Below are 19381 nucleotides of genomic sequence, written 5' to 3' on the forward strand. Positions count from 1 at the left end.
TCCTGCCTCCGTTAAAACCGGAAGAGGGCGGGTTGGGTTCGGGTTTGAGATTTTTTTCATTTTCACATCCCATCCGACCTATGCCCATCCATTTTCAGGGGTTAAAATTCCCCCCCGATAACTCAACTGGCCTCCCTCTGTGCTGTGAACATGTACGGTTCTACATGTGCAGTTGTTTCTGGGCTCCCTCAGATGCTCTGAAATCTGCCTTGCAATGTAACTGCGATGGATTCCAGAGATCCAATAGTTAAGTACATAAGGAACAACAAATACTTGAGCAGGTTTTTTGTGATATATAAATGAGTCAGCAAACAGAAATAAATTTGTGTTATTGTGCTCAAAAGATTTACTGCCCAATAGCTGCACTTGATCTTATGCCTCTGTTTCATTTCTGTTTGTATCTCCAAACATAAAATGTATTTCTATCTATAAATGCACAAGCCCCGAGGCAAAACTGGAAGATCTGCAATTTCTATGCAGAAAAAAAAACTGCATCACCAGTTTTCACCAATAAATGATTAACATGGCTGTTTACTGGCTGGTTGTACTAAATTATTCTGTTATATATCGTCCATTTTCATTGGTATAACTGTTGTTTTCTTGCCAATATATAAAGCCTGATCGTTCCAATTCAAAATGCCTCCTTGAACTATTTGCTTATGCTGCTTGATAATTTACATTCTGTCACCTTAAGAAAACTCCTCAATTTGCATACATCATAGGAACATTGGAACTGTTCCATCTAGTTCGCCTTCTACCATCCTGGTAGTCACAGGATATAATGATAATGGGGTTGTTCACTTGTTATAGCAATCAATCGCTATCAATTAGTCTACAACAGACCCAGACATGAGGCATCCCTGATGTATCATGAGTTGCAAAGCGCCCAGCATCACTTCAACTGTTCGAAATAACATTGCCAGCTCACAGGGAATTGTTTTACTGAGTAGGAGAGAGGGACAGGTGGCGATAGAGAGCAAGGCATAGAGGAACACGCACATCGAAAGGAAGGATAAGAACCAGACAGCAAAAGATACAAGGAGCAGAATTCGGTTTCCCCACTGACACTGTTCCCAAATAAGCACTTAAGTGAGCCTGTACTAAATCCCTCTCTGCACTATTTTAACACAGCACACAGGAACTTAACACAAATGTACCAACAACACCAGTTGGAAAATTTACCCCAGAGACAAAAAGGAGAGACAGAGGTAAAGAGAGTGAGAACAGATGAGAAAGAGATAGTTGTAAAATCAACAAATCAAACATGATCATTTTTGATGATTATATGTAACATTTACATTTCTGTAACCTGTAAGTCAACCATTCAAACTCACTCCGATGCCTTTTAAAAAAGTGTGGAGGAGGTGGTGATGACATTTTATATTCCTCAAGTTGAATAATGTCAGTGCTGTCCAATAGAATGTTTCCATTGTCCACACCAAGCAGAGCCAGGTTAGGTACTGCAGAGATTAGAATAACAGTAAAAAACTTCCTCCGCTCTCAACCCCAAATTCAGAAAATCATCTTTACAGCACCAGTATGACATTTCCATCTCTCCTGTCAACCATCCTTGTCATCGGTCTGAGTAAAATTGTCAACTTAATCCCAATTTTAATCATGTGGTGGTCTCATTCCCACAAGGAATTGGGGTCAGAATACCACAAAATCATTCCACTTATCACCACTGCAGCCATCCGTTAGCGAGGACTTTCAGCCCATCAATCTGAGTCAACCTGAATTGGATTTGAAGTTAGGTCATGGAGATGGATGGACAATGTTCAAAGCTATTGCACCATCTAGTATTTTATATTCCCCTGCAAACAGTCTAATCTTTATGGTTTGTGTATAACACAGTATTGTTGTGTATCAGAAACCGAAAATGATAAGAGATAACGGGGGTGAAATTGTTTGCCTTTGCACCTCCCGTTAGCGCCAATGGCTTTGCGACCGGGCGCGGCGCTGACATCGACTCCCGTCATATCTGGCGGGAGTTTGGCGGTGGTGCTACAGCATTGCGCCCCGATCTCCTTCGCCCAGAGATCGTGATGTCATCACCGTGCGCATTGCCCCAGTAGTGCCCCGGACCCGAAATTGACTTCCGCCGACAGCTGCAGGAGGCGTGCATCGGGTGGCCGGCCGTTTCGGGGGCGATGATTAAAAGCGAGGTGGCCGAGGTAAGTAAATAAAAAATGTACCCTTCTTGCTGCAGTTTTTTTCGCGGGTTCCTGCGGGATTGCGGCTGCCTTGGTGGTCCAGGTAGGTACTTATTCTATTGCGGAGCCTGCAGCGATAGCCCTTCCCTTTAAGGGAGGGAAGAAGCCTTTGAACGCGGCAGCTCTGCACGGCCCAGTGTGCAGCGCTGCTGAAGTCTCCACCCTGCCTGCTGCCGATTGCGCTCCAAGAAGCAAGTGGAATATTTGATTTAGTGCTCCACTTCCGTCCTGGAGCGCAAAACCGAATTTTTCAAAAGTTTGAAATCGTTAGCACCTGGCGCTAATTTTTCAAATGTTTAAAAGTTAGCGCTCCGAGTGGAGCGATAGTGAATTTCTCCCCCAAGGCACTTCCTCTAACTAACCAATAATTGGTATAGCAGCTTGCATTTATGTAGCGCCCTTAATGTAGTAAAACGTCCCAAGGCGCTTCATAGGAGCGTTATTAAACAGAATTTGACACCGAGCCACATAAGGAGATATTAGGGCAGATGACCAAAAGCTTAGTCAAAGAGGTAGGTTTTAAGGAGCGTCTTAAAGGAGGAAAGACAGATAGAGAGGCGGAGAGATTTTTGGAGGGAATTTCAGAGCTTAGGGCCTTGGCAGTTGAAGGCATGGCCGCCAATGGTACACTGTGAACAACTCCATTTTGTTTACTACCAATTAGTATATTTTTCAAATAAGCCTTTATTGGGTGTAGTGTTGGTGTAAGTTGGCTGGGTTGGTTGATAGTGGACAGGCAGTTCATTGTGAAGGGTGAAGGAAGTACTGTGTTAGATGTACGCATCACAAGGAAAATGCTGGGGCTGTCTTTCCTGCTACGCCCTGCCTGGATGCGAGACAGGAGCTGTGCCTGTATTTGGTGGGACAGTCCTAGTCGCATCCCTGGCGCAGATCCCCTGGCAGGGCTTTGCACTCGGAAACAAGGGTGGAAACAGAGGCACATCTGCAAGCCTGGTTACTAGCCTTGGGGCCTTCGTGTTACTATTGAAGACTCAAAGATCCATGCAGTGCTGCAAAATAATATGGCACTTACCTTTTAGCCTGACTGCCTGGACCTCTCAGAACATCTAATCTGCGGAATTCCAGGTGCAAGGCCCACTGCCACCATCGTCTTCAGGTGCCCCATCCCTGTGTGCCCAACCTCCCAAACAGTGAAAGCCTGGAACAGGTCTCTCCTGCTTCATTTAAATGAGAAAATTGAGCCCGCAATAGCCCAGGAATCCCGTTTGATTCCAAAATGGGCATCCACATCTCTGTTAATGGTGACACACAGTGCAGTATCCAGTGTAACGGAGTCAAGGACCTGGAGCTAACTGAGTCCAAGAACCTCACGTATTAATTGGTCTTCCTGATGGCCCCACTTTAATATTTATCCGCTTGGATACTGACCCAAAGCTACCTTGAGGAGTAAAGGCACCAATTTAGGGAGATCAATTGCTATGGTAATATTGAGGGTGCAATCACCAAAGTTAGATCCTCGTCTTTGCCTCACTTGGGGATGGGACAGGCTAATTGCCAAAACTTGCCGGCCAGGAGTTAGATCATCTTATTTAAATTTCCCAGGGTCCAGAGAACTGCCCTGGCTCCCTGGAACACGGGAAACTTGAATCTAATGATAACTCCTTAGCTTTACAGCCCACTGTGCTTCAGTCCTGTCCCCGTTCTATGTTTCGTGCAAGTACACGGTACATCATACTATTGAAAAGAAACCTAACAAAGAAGCATCGTTACTTGATGCACTATCAGTGCATACAGTCAGCCGTGACTCTGTGGTAACACTCTTGCCTCTGACTCAGAAGATCGTGTGCTCAACTTCCACTCCAGGGGCTTGTGTGCATAATCTAGGCTGACACTTTAGTGCAGCACTGAGGGAGTGCTGCACTGTCAGAGGTGTTGTCTTTCAGATGAGACGTTCAACCAAGGCTCCGTCTACCCTCTCACATGGATGGGAAATATTCCGTGGCACTATTCAAAGAAAAGCAGGGGAGTTCTCCCGGTGTCCTGGCCAACATTTATCCCTCAACCAGCACTACTAAAACAGATTATTTGGTTGGCTACTTCATTGGCTGTCAAGCTTGATGGGACATCCTGAAGATATGAAAGGCGATATATAATATAAATGCATGTCTTTTCTATACACTGACAAAAATGAAGGTGTTTCTTTGTATGATTAGTACAGTCATCTCTCACATGGTCACTGTTACCAGTCTCCTAGTATAATTACCTAATGCGGTCTGAAATGTTAATTTGTCACTATCTACAGTGTATTCAGATCTGCACTTTGCATGCACAGTTGTGTATCTCTTAATATGGGGCTGTAGATTCTGTGCCATGACATAAACAGCGCGGATTCCCCAACACCAGCTGGGAATGTTAACTCATCTGTAAACAGCCAGAAGTCAGTCTGTATTACTGCAGTTAATGTGACACCTCTGCTTGTTCTCACCTTGGACAAGCAGGCGATTATCACATTCAAGGTAGGCACTTATTATGTGACGGAAGGTCACTAATGGATTATTAGTGGGGTAGACTGTGGCGCACAAGGTCACATGGTAACTCCAGGTTGCCAAAGTGTGCCGGATTAGTAAGTGAACATTTTTCATGCTTTGGCTCAAAAGAAATTTACAACCAGCAAAAGAAATAAGGAAACAAAAAAAAATCAAAACAAGGGTACTGCTTGTCACAAAGGGATGTAGTTGCCATGAAAAAGGTCTTGCCTTTATTGTCGATGGTGTCTAGCCATCATGAGTTCCTTTTTTTTAAGTAACAAATTAAATGTAAAGTTATTGGATCATGCAGTTTTTCATACTCTTTTTTTCTGTGATTTTTGTCAAGACTCAGTACCATCATCTGGGCTTAGTTTAGTGTGCCCGTGTAGACTGAATGCACTCCCCAGTGATCATGTGTGGTTATATTGTACACACTCTGTCTGGGCTCAGTTTAGTGTGCCCGTGTAGACTGAATGCACTCCCCAGTGATCATGTGTGGTTATATTGGACACACTCTGTCTGGGCTCAGTTTAGTGTGCCCGTGTAGACTGAGTGCACTCCCCAGTGATTGTGTGTGGTTATATTCGACACACTCTGTCTGGGCTCAGTTTAGTGTGCCCGTGTAGACTGAGTGCACTCCCCAGTGATCGTGTGTGGTTATATTCGACACACTCTGTCTAGGCTCAGTTTAGTGTGTCCGTGTAGAGTGAGTGCTCTCCCCAGTGATCGTGTGTGGTTATATTCGACACACTCTGTCTAGGCTCAGTTTAGTGTGCCCGTGTAGACTGAGTGCACTCCCCAGTGATCGTGTGTGGTTATATTCGACACACTCTGTCTGGTTATTTAGTGCCACTCAGTGCTAGAATTCTGACCTCTGCGTTAACAGCTCTTGGGTTCACGTCCCACTCTAGAACAAGAGCACATAATCTAGGCTGAAATTTCAGTGTGGTACTGAAGGAGTGCTGCATTGTCAGAGGTGCCGTCTTTCAGATGAGTCGTAATACCGAGGTTCCATCTGCCCTTTCGAGTAGATGTAAAAGATCCCACGGCACGATTTGTAGAAACCCAAAGGGAGCTCTCCATGGTATCCTAGCTAACATTCCTCCCTCAACTAACACCACTAAGCCAGATTAACAGGTCATATAGCTCAAATAACAACAGAAAATGCTGGAAATACTCAGCAGGCCAGGCAGCATCCGTGGAGAGAGAAACAGAGTTAACGTTTCAGGTCTGAGACCCTTCATCAGAACGATGAAGGGTCCCAGACCTGAAACATTAACTCTGTTTCTCTCTCCACAGATGCTGCCTGGCCTGCTGAGTATTTCCAGCATTTTCTGTTGTTATTTCAGATTTCCAGCACCTGCAGTATTTTGCTATTGTATTGGTCACTTAGCTCATTGTGGAACCTTGCAGTCCACAAATTATTTGCATGCTGCTCCCCTGTGATCTGTTTACAAAAACAAAAGGTTTTTAAGACTGTGGGCAGGTTCAGGGAAATTTCTCTCTCCAAGGTGACTAGTTTTGTCTGTTCTCAACTGATGTACCAAAACGTCACAATAGACAGGAATAATAAAGACTCTCAAACATTAGGAATAGCCTATTACTATAATATTGACCCCTGGCTGCTACATTTAACAGGTAATACACATTTATACTCTTTTCCGCCATTGTCTCTATATATCTTAATGTTTATTTTAACTTTCATTCTACTCTTTTCACCCTATTATTGCCAATTTCATCCCTTTTTTTCTCACCTTAGCTCAATTGTAGAACTCTTACTTCTCCATCAGAAGGTTGAGGGTTCATGCCCCACGTTGGGGCTTGAGCACAGAATATAGGCTGACAGAGGGAGTGCTGCACTGTCGGAGGTGCTGTCTTTCGGATGAGATGCAAAACCAAGTCTGCCCTCTCAAGTGGACGTAAATGATTGGATGGCACTATTTGAAGAAGAGCAGGGGAGTTCTCCCTGGTGTCCTGGCCAATATATATCCCTCAAACAACATCACCAAAACCGATTATCTGGTCATTTATCTCATTGCTGTGCTTCCCTACATTAAAAGAGTGACTGCACTTCACTTACTGTAAAGCACTTTGGGATGTCCTGAAGTCATGAAAGGCACTATATCAATGCAAGTTCATTTTTATGACCACACGCTCATGAATTATCTGGTCAGCTTCACTTGCCTTCTGTATACTACAGTCTGTGACATTATCAAATTTGTTTGGAGGAATAGTACTGAAAATAAAAATGATATTCCAGCTTTACAACAGTGACTCCACTTCAAAAGTACTTCATTGGCTGTAAAGCGCTTTGAGACGTCCGTTGGTCGTGAAAGGCGCTATATAAATGCAAGTGTTCCTCTTCTTCTTTTTCTCTCCTGAGGGTTTAATTTCTCAATGCACCATGAGGTGTGGTGTTGAGCAATACAGCCCAGGAAGGTGCCAAGTTTAGACCATTGCCTGTGCTGAGTTAGCTGATATTAGCTGGAAAAGTAGTAGGATGGCTACAACAGGGCTCAGCATCCCTGATAAGGGAGGGGAAATTTCAGTCAGTAATCAATGGCTACCTAGTGACTTCTGCAGTAAAGTGTGCGTGTGGAGGTTGGAGGAGGGATAAGGTTGGTCTTGGCTGTGATGCCCTACTTGACCATTCTTTACGATGCTGCTACGTTGACTTTAAAGGGGAGCGTGTGCCCTGTGTCTCGTGTAACCAATGGCAACCCCAATGCAAACGTCAAAGCGTTGCTAACTCCGGCAACTGGGAATAGCCACTTTTATATTTTTAAAAAACAGGTCTTCCTGGCAGCGTGTCATAGTAAATCCAGCAAATTTACATCGGGAATGCGTGAGACCCTTGTCTTGGGAACTGTGGAGCAAGCACCCCTCCAGGGCTAATGTAGATGCAGCTTTAGATACACGCAAGGGACAAGAGCTACTTGCAATGTACCATAAGGATGGCAGTGCTGGTGGAGCCATACATCTGGATAGGTCAATGCCATCAGGATGGGGGGAGGAGAAAACTTGGGGAAAAATTGTGGCACCGCACAGCAGGTTATCTGATTTTCTAGGGCTATAAGAAGGACAAATGCAGGTTAAAATTATTTTATTTCCCCTAGTTTAAAACACACTACTTCATCACTTGTGGAGATGCATTTATCAGACTGCCACCCATGACACGTCCTCTATTTGCGTAGTGCAGAACACTGAATAAACGATGAGCTTGTGTGTATTTACCTACACCCTGTTCAGAGGACTAATGGTAACAGACGAATATGTAATTAGAACCTGACAGGATCCTGCAGGAAGTCAAGTCTTCAAGGCAGCCCTGCCTTTTTCTTATATAAAAAAAGCACACAGCAGCAATGGTTAACCTCTATAAATCATTAAAGTACTTTCTGCATCCATCAAGTGCCATTAATTCAGCCACATTGAAACCAAATAATCCCAGTATCTATTCTCATAGATATAATAGGGACCCGCATTATACACACTGGCTGACCGCAAGGCTAATGTGCATGTGTCTGAAAATATTTTAATTCGTCTTGCTAAGAAAATCAATCAGAGTTGACAGCTGCTTTGAAATGCTGTAATGCTTTTTACCACATGAAGGTAGATCATATCAAATTGCAATTCTAAAAAGGAATCTGAGGCTACATTCCAATATATCTCTGCGGTGCTCTGACATTTTAAGTACGAGATTTCTATTGCAGTTTTCATCATAGAACTATCTTTTCAATATCTTTCCCCCCAAAAATTGAAAGATTGAAATGCTGAATGTTAACAGAAGAATTATGGTTTGGTTGTGCAACACATGGAGATTGATTTCTTTTCACAGACTAGATTTCTTTCTCCCCTCTTCAGAAATAACATGAATAATTTGAACCCTATTGCGGTTGTATATCATGCACAAAATCATTGTTGTTCATCAAAGGAACAACAAAGCCCACTTTGAAGAATATGTACTGGGGGGGGTGGGGGGAGGGGGACAAAGTGTCGATGTGGCTCCCAAATTTAACCCTTTTATATTTGGGTCCATATTTGAGTTCACCCAGACCAATGGTGGTTTTCTGACTCTGCATCTGTTGTCTGTGTTAGCTGTGGGTCAGTGGGTAGCACCCTCATCTCTTGAGTCAGAAGGTTGTGGAATCAAGTCCCACTCCATGGACCGAGCACAAAATCTAGGCTGACACTCCAGTGCAGCACTGAGGGAGAGCGGCACTGTCGGAGGTACCGTCTTTTGGATGAGACATTAAACCGAAGGCCCGTCTGCCCTCTCAGGTGGACGTAAAAGATCCCATGGCCACTATTTCGAAGAGAGCATCCCAGTATGCTGGCCAACATTTATTCCACCACTAAACAGATTATCTGGTCATTTATCTTATTGCTGTTTGTGGGACCTTGCTCTGTGCAAAACTGGATGCCGCGTTTCCTACATTATAATGGTGACTACGCTTCAAAAGTACTTCATTGGCTGTAAAGCCCTTTCGGAAGTCCCGAGGCCATGAAAGGTGCTGTAGAAATGCGAGTCTTTCTTTATGAAAAGAGTTTTGACGCTGACAATCTACTTAACAAAAGGCAAGGGTCCACAGCACAAACCTGCCTGGAACTTGCTCCCAATCGGTATTAAATTCGGCAATCAATGATGGCACATAGCTCTTTGGGGATGGGAAATGAAAATGTCATGCAGCTACAGATAGGGTGCCCTTCTGTGGTTGGGGCATGTTAATAGGGCAGAGTAAAGCAAACTTTTCTCTCCCTTTACTGAAGCATGCAATTAAACTGCAAATTTCATATTGGTCCAAGGCCATTTTGGAGCATGAATCAATGCAAAGGGGACCGCTATAACAGGCGCGTCAGTCCCTGATCTGTCTACTGATTATGCTGAAGCCAAGTGCTGTGAGGTCTCCTCCAGGTTGGAGCTCACACTGGGTGCAGTATAACTTCAGACTTATGCAGAGCCATTTTTTTGAAAGCATCCAGGATATCTTAGAGACTTTGGGCTGAATCTTAACTCCCAAAAGCGGGTGGGTTCGGGTCAGGTCAGAGGTTAAAATTCAAAAAGTCTGAAACAGGAATCCAACCTGCCTCGAACCCGCCCACTTCTGGTTTTAACAGAGGCAGGATAATGGGCGGTGACCAATCCATTCTCAGGAGGTGGGTCGGTCATTTAAATATTATAATGAGTTTCCGTCCCTTCATTTTAAGAGTCATTCCATTTTTAACTCATGTCGGCTGGCTTTTCCAGGCCTCGGGAAACCTGGCAGGTGAAAGGAAGTGAGAAGGGCTGAATCCATGAGGTAAGTAACTTTACAGCACTGCTTGTGGGCCAGGAGGACCAGGAGTGTTTCCTCCAGGCCCAACAAGCTACCCAATAAACCACACCCCCCACCCCCTGACTCCCGCGATCTGACTGCTCCCCCCCTGCCACCATTGGACGCCCCTGACCACCATCGGACACCCCCGCAACCACAATCGGAACCCACCGACCATCATCGGACCTAAACAACCCACAATCGGACCCCACCCCCCGACCACCATCGGACACACCCCACCCCCACTAGAACTACCTGCTCTCCCAGCCCAGCTTGGCTGCAGCCTTGTGCTGCAGGATTTCCCGCCCGAAAGGCAGCCAGCCTGTCAATCAGGCTGACTGTGGGGTGAAACCTGCAGAAAAAAAATTTAAAGACCGTTCGGGAAACCCGTACTTCCGGGTTTCCCAACCTCAAAACAACTCCTCCCGCACAGAACGCGCCTCCGAGCTAAAATCTGGGCCTTCATTTTATTTCTCCTTTATGATTATTTGAAGCAGACGCTGTTGCCCGTGCTCTCTTAATGTGAAAATCTCACTACCCAGGAAATGAAGATCTGCATGTTGCATATATGCCCAAACAAGCATGCACAGAGCCCTACTTTCACCAAGATTAGTGCCACTCGCCATCAGCAGTATAACTCGGGTCTGAGGACTACACGTAACAATTCACAGAGACCTGCGACCTGTAGATGCATTGTAACTGCACCCTGACCTCCGCTGTACTTGACCTGATGCCGATGCCGAGTACAAAACACTGAAGTGTTCCATTCTCCAGCACAAACATTCCTCGCCTCACGAGTGCAAAAATTCACCAACATTGTTTTCAAAACCTGCTTTAAAATCATTGCTTCTTTTGAAGACCAGTTGTTTTTCCTCTTCAAAACGTGAGGTTATGCAGAGCCAGATTAAGAATTCTTGGACACCAAGAACATTTAGGTCTTCTCCGTTCCCTGGACACAACAATCGCCCCACTTCACCCCGCTCCCGATTTATTAAAACACATTGGGGGCCATGTATTTGCACAGGATCGAGTTCAACAATTTCAGACCATAACCTCGGCCCCTATTACATTTATACATATATTTTTTATCCACACCTTTGTTTTGTGCCCTTCCCCCTTTTTTTCTCTCCCACATGGCAACTGTCTCTCATTCTGCCAGCGCATTTCACACCTATTCTAGAGCTGTCTTTTGCCTCTCCACTAGTCCTATCACCATCTCGTCTCGTCTTGAATACCTCTTAATGTCTCTTCACTTCTCTTTTGTTCTCTCATCCCCATTTCCCAGCCCCCAAACTGGCCTTTTAATCTGTTTCATTTCCTGTGCTTTTTCAGTCCTGACGAAGGGTTTCAACCTTAAAAGTTGACTCTATTTCTCTCTCCACGGATGTTGCCTGGCCTGCTGAGTTTTTCCAGCATTTTCTGTTGTTATTTCGGATTTCCAGCATCCACAGTATTTTGCTACCGTATTTGCACAGGATCCCTGGGCACGGGTCCCATAGTCCCGTGTGTTCATCCAGCCTTGAGATCACAAAGGTGAAGGGGCTCGCAAGACACTTTACCGTCCTGTATAATGGAGGAATGTGCAAGACACAATCAACAACTGGAGTGATTGTATTAGCCTGTATCTGCCTTGATGCTGTGCAGCTGCTGGCGCTTGTAGCATGAGTCTCCTGTGGCCGGCAGCCTGTGAAAATATAACCGTTGGTTATTTCTAGACCAGTGGCCAAGTACACTGGGTTGTTCCTGGGTCTTGGTGCCTGCCGCTATTTTAACGCTGACTTGTAAATGTGCTGCACCAGTGGCACAGCTCTCCGCCGTGATGTCACGTCATGATGTGCGCATTTTGCATCCTGATGCTATTGTGGTGCACATGGACACTGGCCAATTTGACTCTGTGGGCTGGACTTTGCCAATGGGGAGCTTTTGGAGGCGGGACTCCCACTTGTTGGGTTTTAGTCCCGCCTCCATCAACTTCTGGCCAACCCACGCTATTTTCCCTTGATTGACCTTGTTAAGCCCGCCCAGCGGGCTTAGCAGACCAATTAAGGGAAAGCCGGTTACAGAGAACGTCAACGTATAACGAGCTGTCAAACACTCACATTCTCTGTAGTTTGATGAGTTCTTGAATTCAAGACCATCAAACCTCTTTATTTAGCAGAAATTAGATGGTTGCTGCATTGGAGAATGCAGCGGCCATCTGTCATCTCTGCCGCGGAGATGCGAGACTCTCCGCATACCCAACTCTTGAAGCCTGCAGGAAGAAGCAAAGGTAAGTAAACTTTTACTAACACTTTGCGCTTACCTCAGATACTCACCTCTCCACACTTGCACCCATCACTAACCTTCCCAGCGCACTTTTGAACCCCTTCGACCCCTGCAGACCCACTGCTCGCCTCAGTGACCCTGGCGGGGTTCGGAACCTTTGGGAAGCCCACACTTGTGTGGGTAAAATGGGGATAATCCTCTTATCTGCCTGTGAACTACCTGTTAACAGGCAGATAAGTGGCACTAATCCCCTTCCTGCCTCCTAGGAGACAGGACCCGGCGCGGGTCGGCTAACCGCCCCCAGATTCTGCCATTTTTCCGGCAATCCCGCCTCCGTACCCGCCTCCCCAGGACTGGCAAGATTGCACCCTGTGTGTTCGATTCCCCAAGGTTCATGGGCAAGGGGAGCCCGACAGATGACTTAAAAACTAAATTCAGGGAAGTGGCACTCTATGATGCTCTCCCTGTAATATAAAAGGCTCTCATCTCTGCCCTGGCTCATATCTGATCTCTGCCTGAGTAAAATCTAAGATTATTTTTTCATGCTTTGAAAGTATTTGTGCTGTGACAACCGCAATGATTGCTACTGTGCAAATTTACCATGGCAACATGGTGTTGTGGCAGGAGAGGTTGCTTGGCTGACTGTTGGGGAAATTGGGTTCAGCCATCCCCCTTCTTCATGCTGCGATAATCCCCACCACCACCCCCGCACCTTTTCCACAATCCACACCCCCATTAACTGTGTCCCAATTGTAGCACTGCTACCCTGACTGAGGTGAACAAACTCAGAACAACAACAACTTGTATTTATATAGCATCTTTAACGCAGTAAAACATTCCAAGGCACTGCACAGGATTATTATAAGACAAAAAATTTGACACCGAGGCACATAGGGCGCAATTAGGGCAGATGACCAAAAGCTTGGTCAAAGAGGTAGGTTTTAAGGAGCGTCTTAAAGGAGGAAAGAGAGGTGGAGAGGTTTAGGCAGGGAATTCCAAAGCTTAGGGCCTAGGCAACAGAAGGCGCGGCCACCAATGTTTGAGAGATTATAATCAGGGATCCTTAAGAGGGCAAAATTAGAGGAGCGCAGATATCTTGGGGGGTTGTGGGGCAGGTGGAGATTACAGAGATAGGGAGGGGCGAGGCCATGGAGGGATTTGAGAACAAGGATGAGAGTTTTGAAATTGAGGCGTTGCTTAACTGGGAGCCAGAGTAGGTCAGCGAGCACAGGGGTGATGGGCGAACGGGACTTGGTGTGACTTAGGACACGGGCAGCCGAGTTTTGGATGACCTCAAGTTTACATAAGGTCGAACATGGGAGGCCAGCCAGGAGTGCATTGGAATAGTCAAGTCTAGAGGTAACAGAGGCATGGATGAAGGTTTCAGCAGCAGATGAACTGAGGCAAGGGCGGGACGGGCGATGCTATGGAGGTGGAAATAGGCGGTCTTAGTTATGCCGCACAGACCAGAGTTTGCCAATTCAATCAACATCCAGTACACACATGTCTAGAAAGTTTAGCAATGCCTCTGGTCATCTACTAGCTTGAAATATTCACTACCTAATCTCCCACGTGAATAATGGCTATTTCTGTAAGGTACCCAAGGATGTCCAACATCCATAGAACCGTACCCAAGAAATGAGTCAAAGGGCACGATCTTGCCAGCCCTGGGGAGGCAGGTTTGGAGGCAGGACTGCCGGGAAAATGGCAGAATCTGGGGGCGGGTGCCCATCCCACCTCCGTGCAATCTTCCCGGGAAGCGGGTAGCCGACCCGCACTGAGTCCCATCTCCTGGAAGCGGGAAGGGGATTACAGCCACTTAACTGCCAGTTAACAGGTGGTTAACAGGCAGATAAAAGGATTATCCCTATTTTACCCATACAAGTGCAGGCTTCCCGAAGGCTGCAAACCCCGCCAGGGTCACCGAGGTGAGCAGTGGGTCTGCGGGGGGTCTGCGGGTTGCAAAAGTGCGCTGTGAAGGTAAGTGATGGGTGCAATTGTGGAGAGGTGAGTATATGAGATAAGTGGAAAGTGTTAGAAAAAGTTTACTTATCTTTGTTTCTTCCTGCAGGCTTCAATCGTTGGGGATGCGGAGAGTCTCGCATCTCCGTGGCAGAGATGACAGATGGCCGCTGCATTCTCCAATGCAACAACCATCTAATTTCTGCAAAAGAAAGAGGTTTGATGAGTCTTGAATTCAAGAACTCATCAAACTACAGAGAATGTCAGTGATAATTGGCCTGCTAAGCCTGCTGGGCGGGCTTAACAAGGTCAATCAAGGGAAAATAGCGTGGGTTGGCCAGAAGTTGATGGAGGCGGGACTAAAACCCAACAAGTGGGAGTCCCGCCTCCAAAAGCTCCCCATTGGCAAAATCCAGCCCAAAGTTTTCAAGAACAGAAGGGGAAAATTTAGTGACACTAAAGAGACTCCCTCATTTTAAATTTTAAATAACTGTTGTAGTTTTGAATTTTGAAACTTCTAAAAGGGATAGACCAGAAACATAACTCTGTCTGGCAAATATAACCAGTGAAAACCCTTCGGTTAGTTACATGCTATTTCTTATTGTAACAAGCGCTTGCATTTTTCTGATTGTTAATTCAGGCAGGGAGGAATCACCTCAAATACATACGTAGCAAGGAGCAGCTGGCTGAATGTCCTGTGCTGCTCTTTTCACTATGAATGGTCCTCCTTAATTTTAAAAGCATTTAGTTTTAAATTGGGGGACAGAGCGCAGTGCAATGATTGTCTACCACCCCACATTGAATCAATGCATGAAATGATACGGGTTTATTCAACCATCAGTCATTGCCCCTACTGTTGAAATAATTCTGACTCTATTGCAGTTTGATCCTTAAGCACAAACACGCAACACCCACATATCTGAGTATTATTTCAGAGAAGTGTCAATAATTTTTGATGAAAGGAAGTCTGTGAGGTGGATAGTTCAATTGTGTTTTTTTCCTGTGTAGGGACATGTTATCTGTGGAGGAAAGTAGGCCAGGACTGAACAATAACAACAACTTGCATTTATATAGCACCTCAAACATAGTAAAACATCCCAAGGCGCTTCACAGGAGCGTTATCAAAAACACTTTCAACAGTGGAGATATGGGGATGGCATTTGACTGAATTACCTGTGAGGATTAGGGATTATTTCATAGAATCATATAGCACAGAAGGAGGCCATTTAAAAAAAGTATTTGTTTATGGGGTCTGGGCATCATCGGCAAGGCCAGCATTTATTGCCCATCCCTAATTGCCCTTGAGAAGGTGGTGGTGAACCACCTTCTTGAACCTCTGCAGTCCGTGTGGTGAAGGTAGGGAGGGAGTTCCAGGATTTTGACCCAGCGACGATGAAGGATCAGCGATATACTTCCAAGTTAGGATGGCGTGTGACTTGGAGGGGAACTTGGAGGTGGTGGAGTTCCCATGCACCTGCTGCCCTTGTCCTTCTAGGTGGTAGAGGTCGTGGGTTTGGGAGGTGCTGCCGAAGAAGCCTTGATGAGTTGCTGCAGTGCACTGGTGGTGGAGGGAGTGAATGTTTAAGGTGGTGGATGGGGTGCCAATCAAGCGGGCTGCTTTGTCCTGGATGGTGTCGAGCTTCTTGAGTGTTGTTGGAGCTGCACTCATCCAGGCAAGCGGAGAGTATTCCATCACACTCCTTACACACTCATTCGGTCCATTGTGCGTGTTCCGGCTCTTTGAAACCATTTATGCAGAGTTTCCCTCTTTGCTAAGGTGCAGTAAAGTACATGTGTACATAGTCTGTGAAAGGAGTGGGCTTGATGCGGTGAAGGACCGTTCCTTTTTCCAGGCTCTCCTGCATTCTTACACAAAGCAGAGATTTACTTTTATTGCTCCGTGTTCACTGGCACAAGATTGGATGGTGTGAGTGTTGAGGACAATTCATTTCTGTGATGTTGTGGCACCCTGGTTTCCAGTAGCAGCTGCTTATTTTTGGCCATGAGCCTGATTCATTAGCTGAAAAGCGGCAGACCTTGGGCACTTCAACATTATGGAGCACTTTCTACTTACGTTTGAGCTGCTTTGCTATAAATACTGGCCCCGTAAGAAGAAGCAGATTGCAGCCCCCTGGACCAGGGAGGGGAGGGAGAAAGAAGCAATGAGTGAAAAATATCTCACCTTGTTGCATGAGAGCTCCTACTCCAAACCAGAAGCTATTCAGTAGGGTGAAGTTGTTTTCCACGACATCAGATCCAGGGTTGCATGGGTGAGCATCATACCATTCATAGGGGCTGAACCTGTAACAGGAGGTAGAGAAAGTAAATAAACAATGAAAAGGAAAACTACAAGCATGAAAATTTGAATAAAAACTGAAAACACTGGAAGTTCAGAGCAGGTCTGTCAGCATCTGAGAGAATTCGACTGGTTAACGTTTTGGATGGAGACCAAAGTTTCCTTTAATTTTTTTTTGGTGCGCGGCCCATTCAAAATACCGCGTATGTGTGGCTTTTCCTATTTAAAAGGCGGTGAGCCGGCTGCGCGGGAGCTGCGGAGCGCTGCGCAGCTAATGGGAGCATTGATGGAGACTCCTTTTTTGCACTTCTTTGAAAATGAGGAGGTTTGTATATCAGTACATGAACTACAAGTAGTTTACCTCGGAGAAGAAACTTACATAGTGTTACATAGAATTTACAGCATGGAAACAGGCCATTCGGCCCAACAGGTCCAAGCCAGTGTGTACGCTCCACATGAGCCTCTTCCCACCCTACTTCATCGAACTCTATCAGTATATCCTTCTATTCCTTTCTCTTTCACGTACTTATCTAGCTTCCCCTTGATTGCATCTGTGCTATTCGCCTCAGCTACTCCATGTGGTAGCAAGTTCCACATTCTAACTACTCTCTAGTGTGACAGAAAGTGCGACGTAGGAACTGACGCAATGGACAATAATATGTGTGCTTTTATTACATGAATAGCAGATCGCCATGGTGTTGCTCGCAGTGAATGGGAGGTATGCTATTTGATAAGAACATGGGGGGGTTATGGCACAATGAAATATCAAAGATACTGATTTACAGCGAGCAAATAAATGAAATTGCATTTTAATAACCTGCCATTCTTTATTTTTACCAGTATTTTCAGAATCAAATTCCATACCATTGCCTGCTTTTCAGTTAAAAGAAATGTAAGTCAGTGATTATGATTGTGGAATTATTATTTTCTTCTGCCTCGGAAGTCAATGTATTCTTATCTGTTTTTAGACCCCAGGATACACAGAAAGATAGTTGAGTTGGGGTGCACAGTGGAAGGGGAAGCTGCAGTTTGGCTAACACTGAGGAATTCCTGGCATCAGTCAGAACTGAGTTGGCAGAAAGAACACAAGGTCTGTTAGCACTGAGAGTGAAGCTCCTACAGTCAAGAAGCACTGGGAGATAAAGGTGCGAGATAGTCTCTAGCATCTTGTCACTGTTTCTCCTTTTGTTTCTCTCGAACAGTAAACAAATTGCATAAATAAAAACCCTGAGTATATACGGGCTGGATTTTGTGAATGGAGACATGCTGGAGGCAGGACTGCTGCTTGTCGGGTCTAAGTCCCGCCTCCATCATGTTCTTGCCAACCAGGGGGATTTTCCCCTGATTGACCTTGTTAAGCCTGCCCTGCAGGCTCAGCAGGCCAAATAGGCGGAAGTCACTGACAGAGCACGTCAACGTCTGACGTGCCATCTGTCAAGACTTCTTGGAAGAAGAAATGTCAGCGTTTGATAGCTCTGTGAAGCTGTCAAACACTGACGTTCTGTGTAGTTTGATGAGGCCTTATGTTCAGGACTCATCAAACCTTTCAACTTGTAGAAAGCAGATGACTGTTGGTTCGGAAAATTTAACAGCAAGTCTGTGAAATCTACAACGAAGATGTCGGGACTTCAGATCCACATCGGCTGAAGGCTGTAGGCAGAATAAAGGTAAGTGAACATTTTATAACACTTAACACTCACCTCACATACTTGCCACTCCACACTTGCACCCATCACTCACCTCTACATCTCACTTTCAGGCCCCTCCGACCCCCGCAGACCTCCTACTCGACTGCTCCAACCCGGCAGTGTTCTCCGAAGTTGGGAAGCCTTCACCTGAAAAGGTAAAATGGCACTAATCCTTTTTTCTGCCTGTTAACTACCTGTTAACAGGCAGTTAAAAGGATTTAATCCCTTTCCCGTCTCGAGGAGATGTGACCCAAAGCAGGACATCTTCCCGCCTCCTGGCAAAAGGGCACGGAGGCGGGATGGGGGCGGGTTTGCCACCCGCCCTCACTTTCTGCAACTTTTCCAGCAGTCCCTCCTCCATACCCGCCTCCTCGGGGCTGACAAAATCCAGCCCATATATTTACTTATCTGTTATATAAATGGTATATCTAGTATCCAACTCCTGTCCAACAAACCTCTGGCATCGTACATTACACCCACAATAAATAAATTTGTGTGTTACACATGTGACTCATTGGCTCACATTCAAATTTGCCCCATCTCAATTCACATTTCTTTCACTTGATTTGCTATAAACACATTTAATCACTGTGATTCAGATTTATTAAGTATAATTTAGTCATTTGTAAATGTCTTGGAAAGGTGAAGGCAAACTAAGTAAACACATACAACTGTTCAAAATATCTCTTGATTTTAAAAAAAAATCAATCAATTTTTCCTCAGCCTGCCGACTGTAGGCTTGAAATCAGGTTTCTAACATAATAACATGGAGAAAATTAACACATTTCTTAATATGTAGGCACTGCCCCTTGGGAGAACTGCACCATTAGTCAAGTTTGAAGGGAGGTTCCGAATAAGGTGCCTGAATTAAAATATGTTTCTTTAAGCAGAACCATTTCATAACAGGAAGTACAACTGCCACAGATATTGATAAGGACGAAAAGGTGCAAATTAGTTCAACATTTGCTTACATTTTATATTTCTTGATACCCGCTTTGAGCCCAGCACCTTAAGCAGATGGGACAAAGTGCCTGGGGTAAAGAGTTCCTCGCATTTGAGATGTGCATTTATTTGGATAACTGAGTTAATGAAGGGAACACATTTATTTATTCATCTAGATGTAGTGAGTAAGGACAACAATATTTATTTATTTTGA

At 45.2% G+C, this 19381-nt stretch overlaps 1 protein-coding gene across 1 annotated transcript in view; it reads right to left on the reverse strand.

Annotated features, from left to right (window-relative positions):
- LOC147103101 (glutamate receptor ionotropic, kainate 3-like) overlaps positions 1 to 19381 on the reverse strand; it is a 582747-nt gene that overhangs the window by 108524 nt on the left and 454842 nt on the right. The window contains exon 12 of the mRNA XM_085962417.1: positions 16424 to 16542. Within this exon, the coding sequence (XP_085818543.1) occupies positions 16424 to 16542 (119 nt within the window). The remainder of the gene's footprint in view (positions 1 to 16423; positions 16543 to 19381) is intronic.

This window comes from Somniosus microcephalus, chromosome 20 (genome assembly GCF_052327205.1).
Source record: "Somniosus microcephalus isolate GS21.2 chromosome 20, FLI_Smic_1.0, whole genome shotgun sequence".
NCBI lineage: Eukaryota > Metazoa > Chordata > Chondrichthyes > Squaliformes > Somniosidae > Somniosus > Somniosus microcephalus.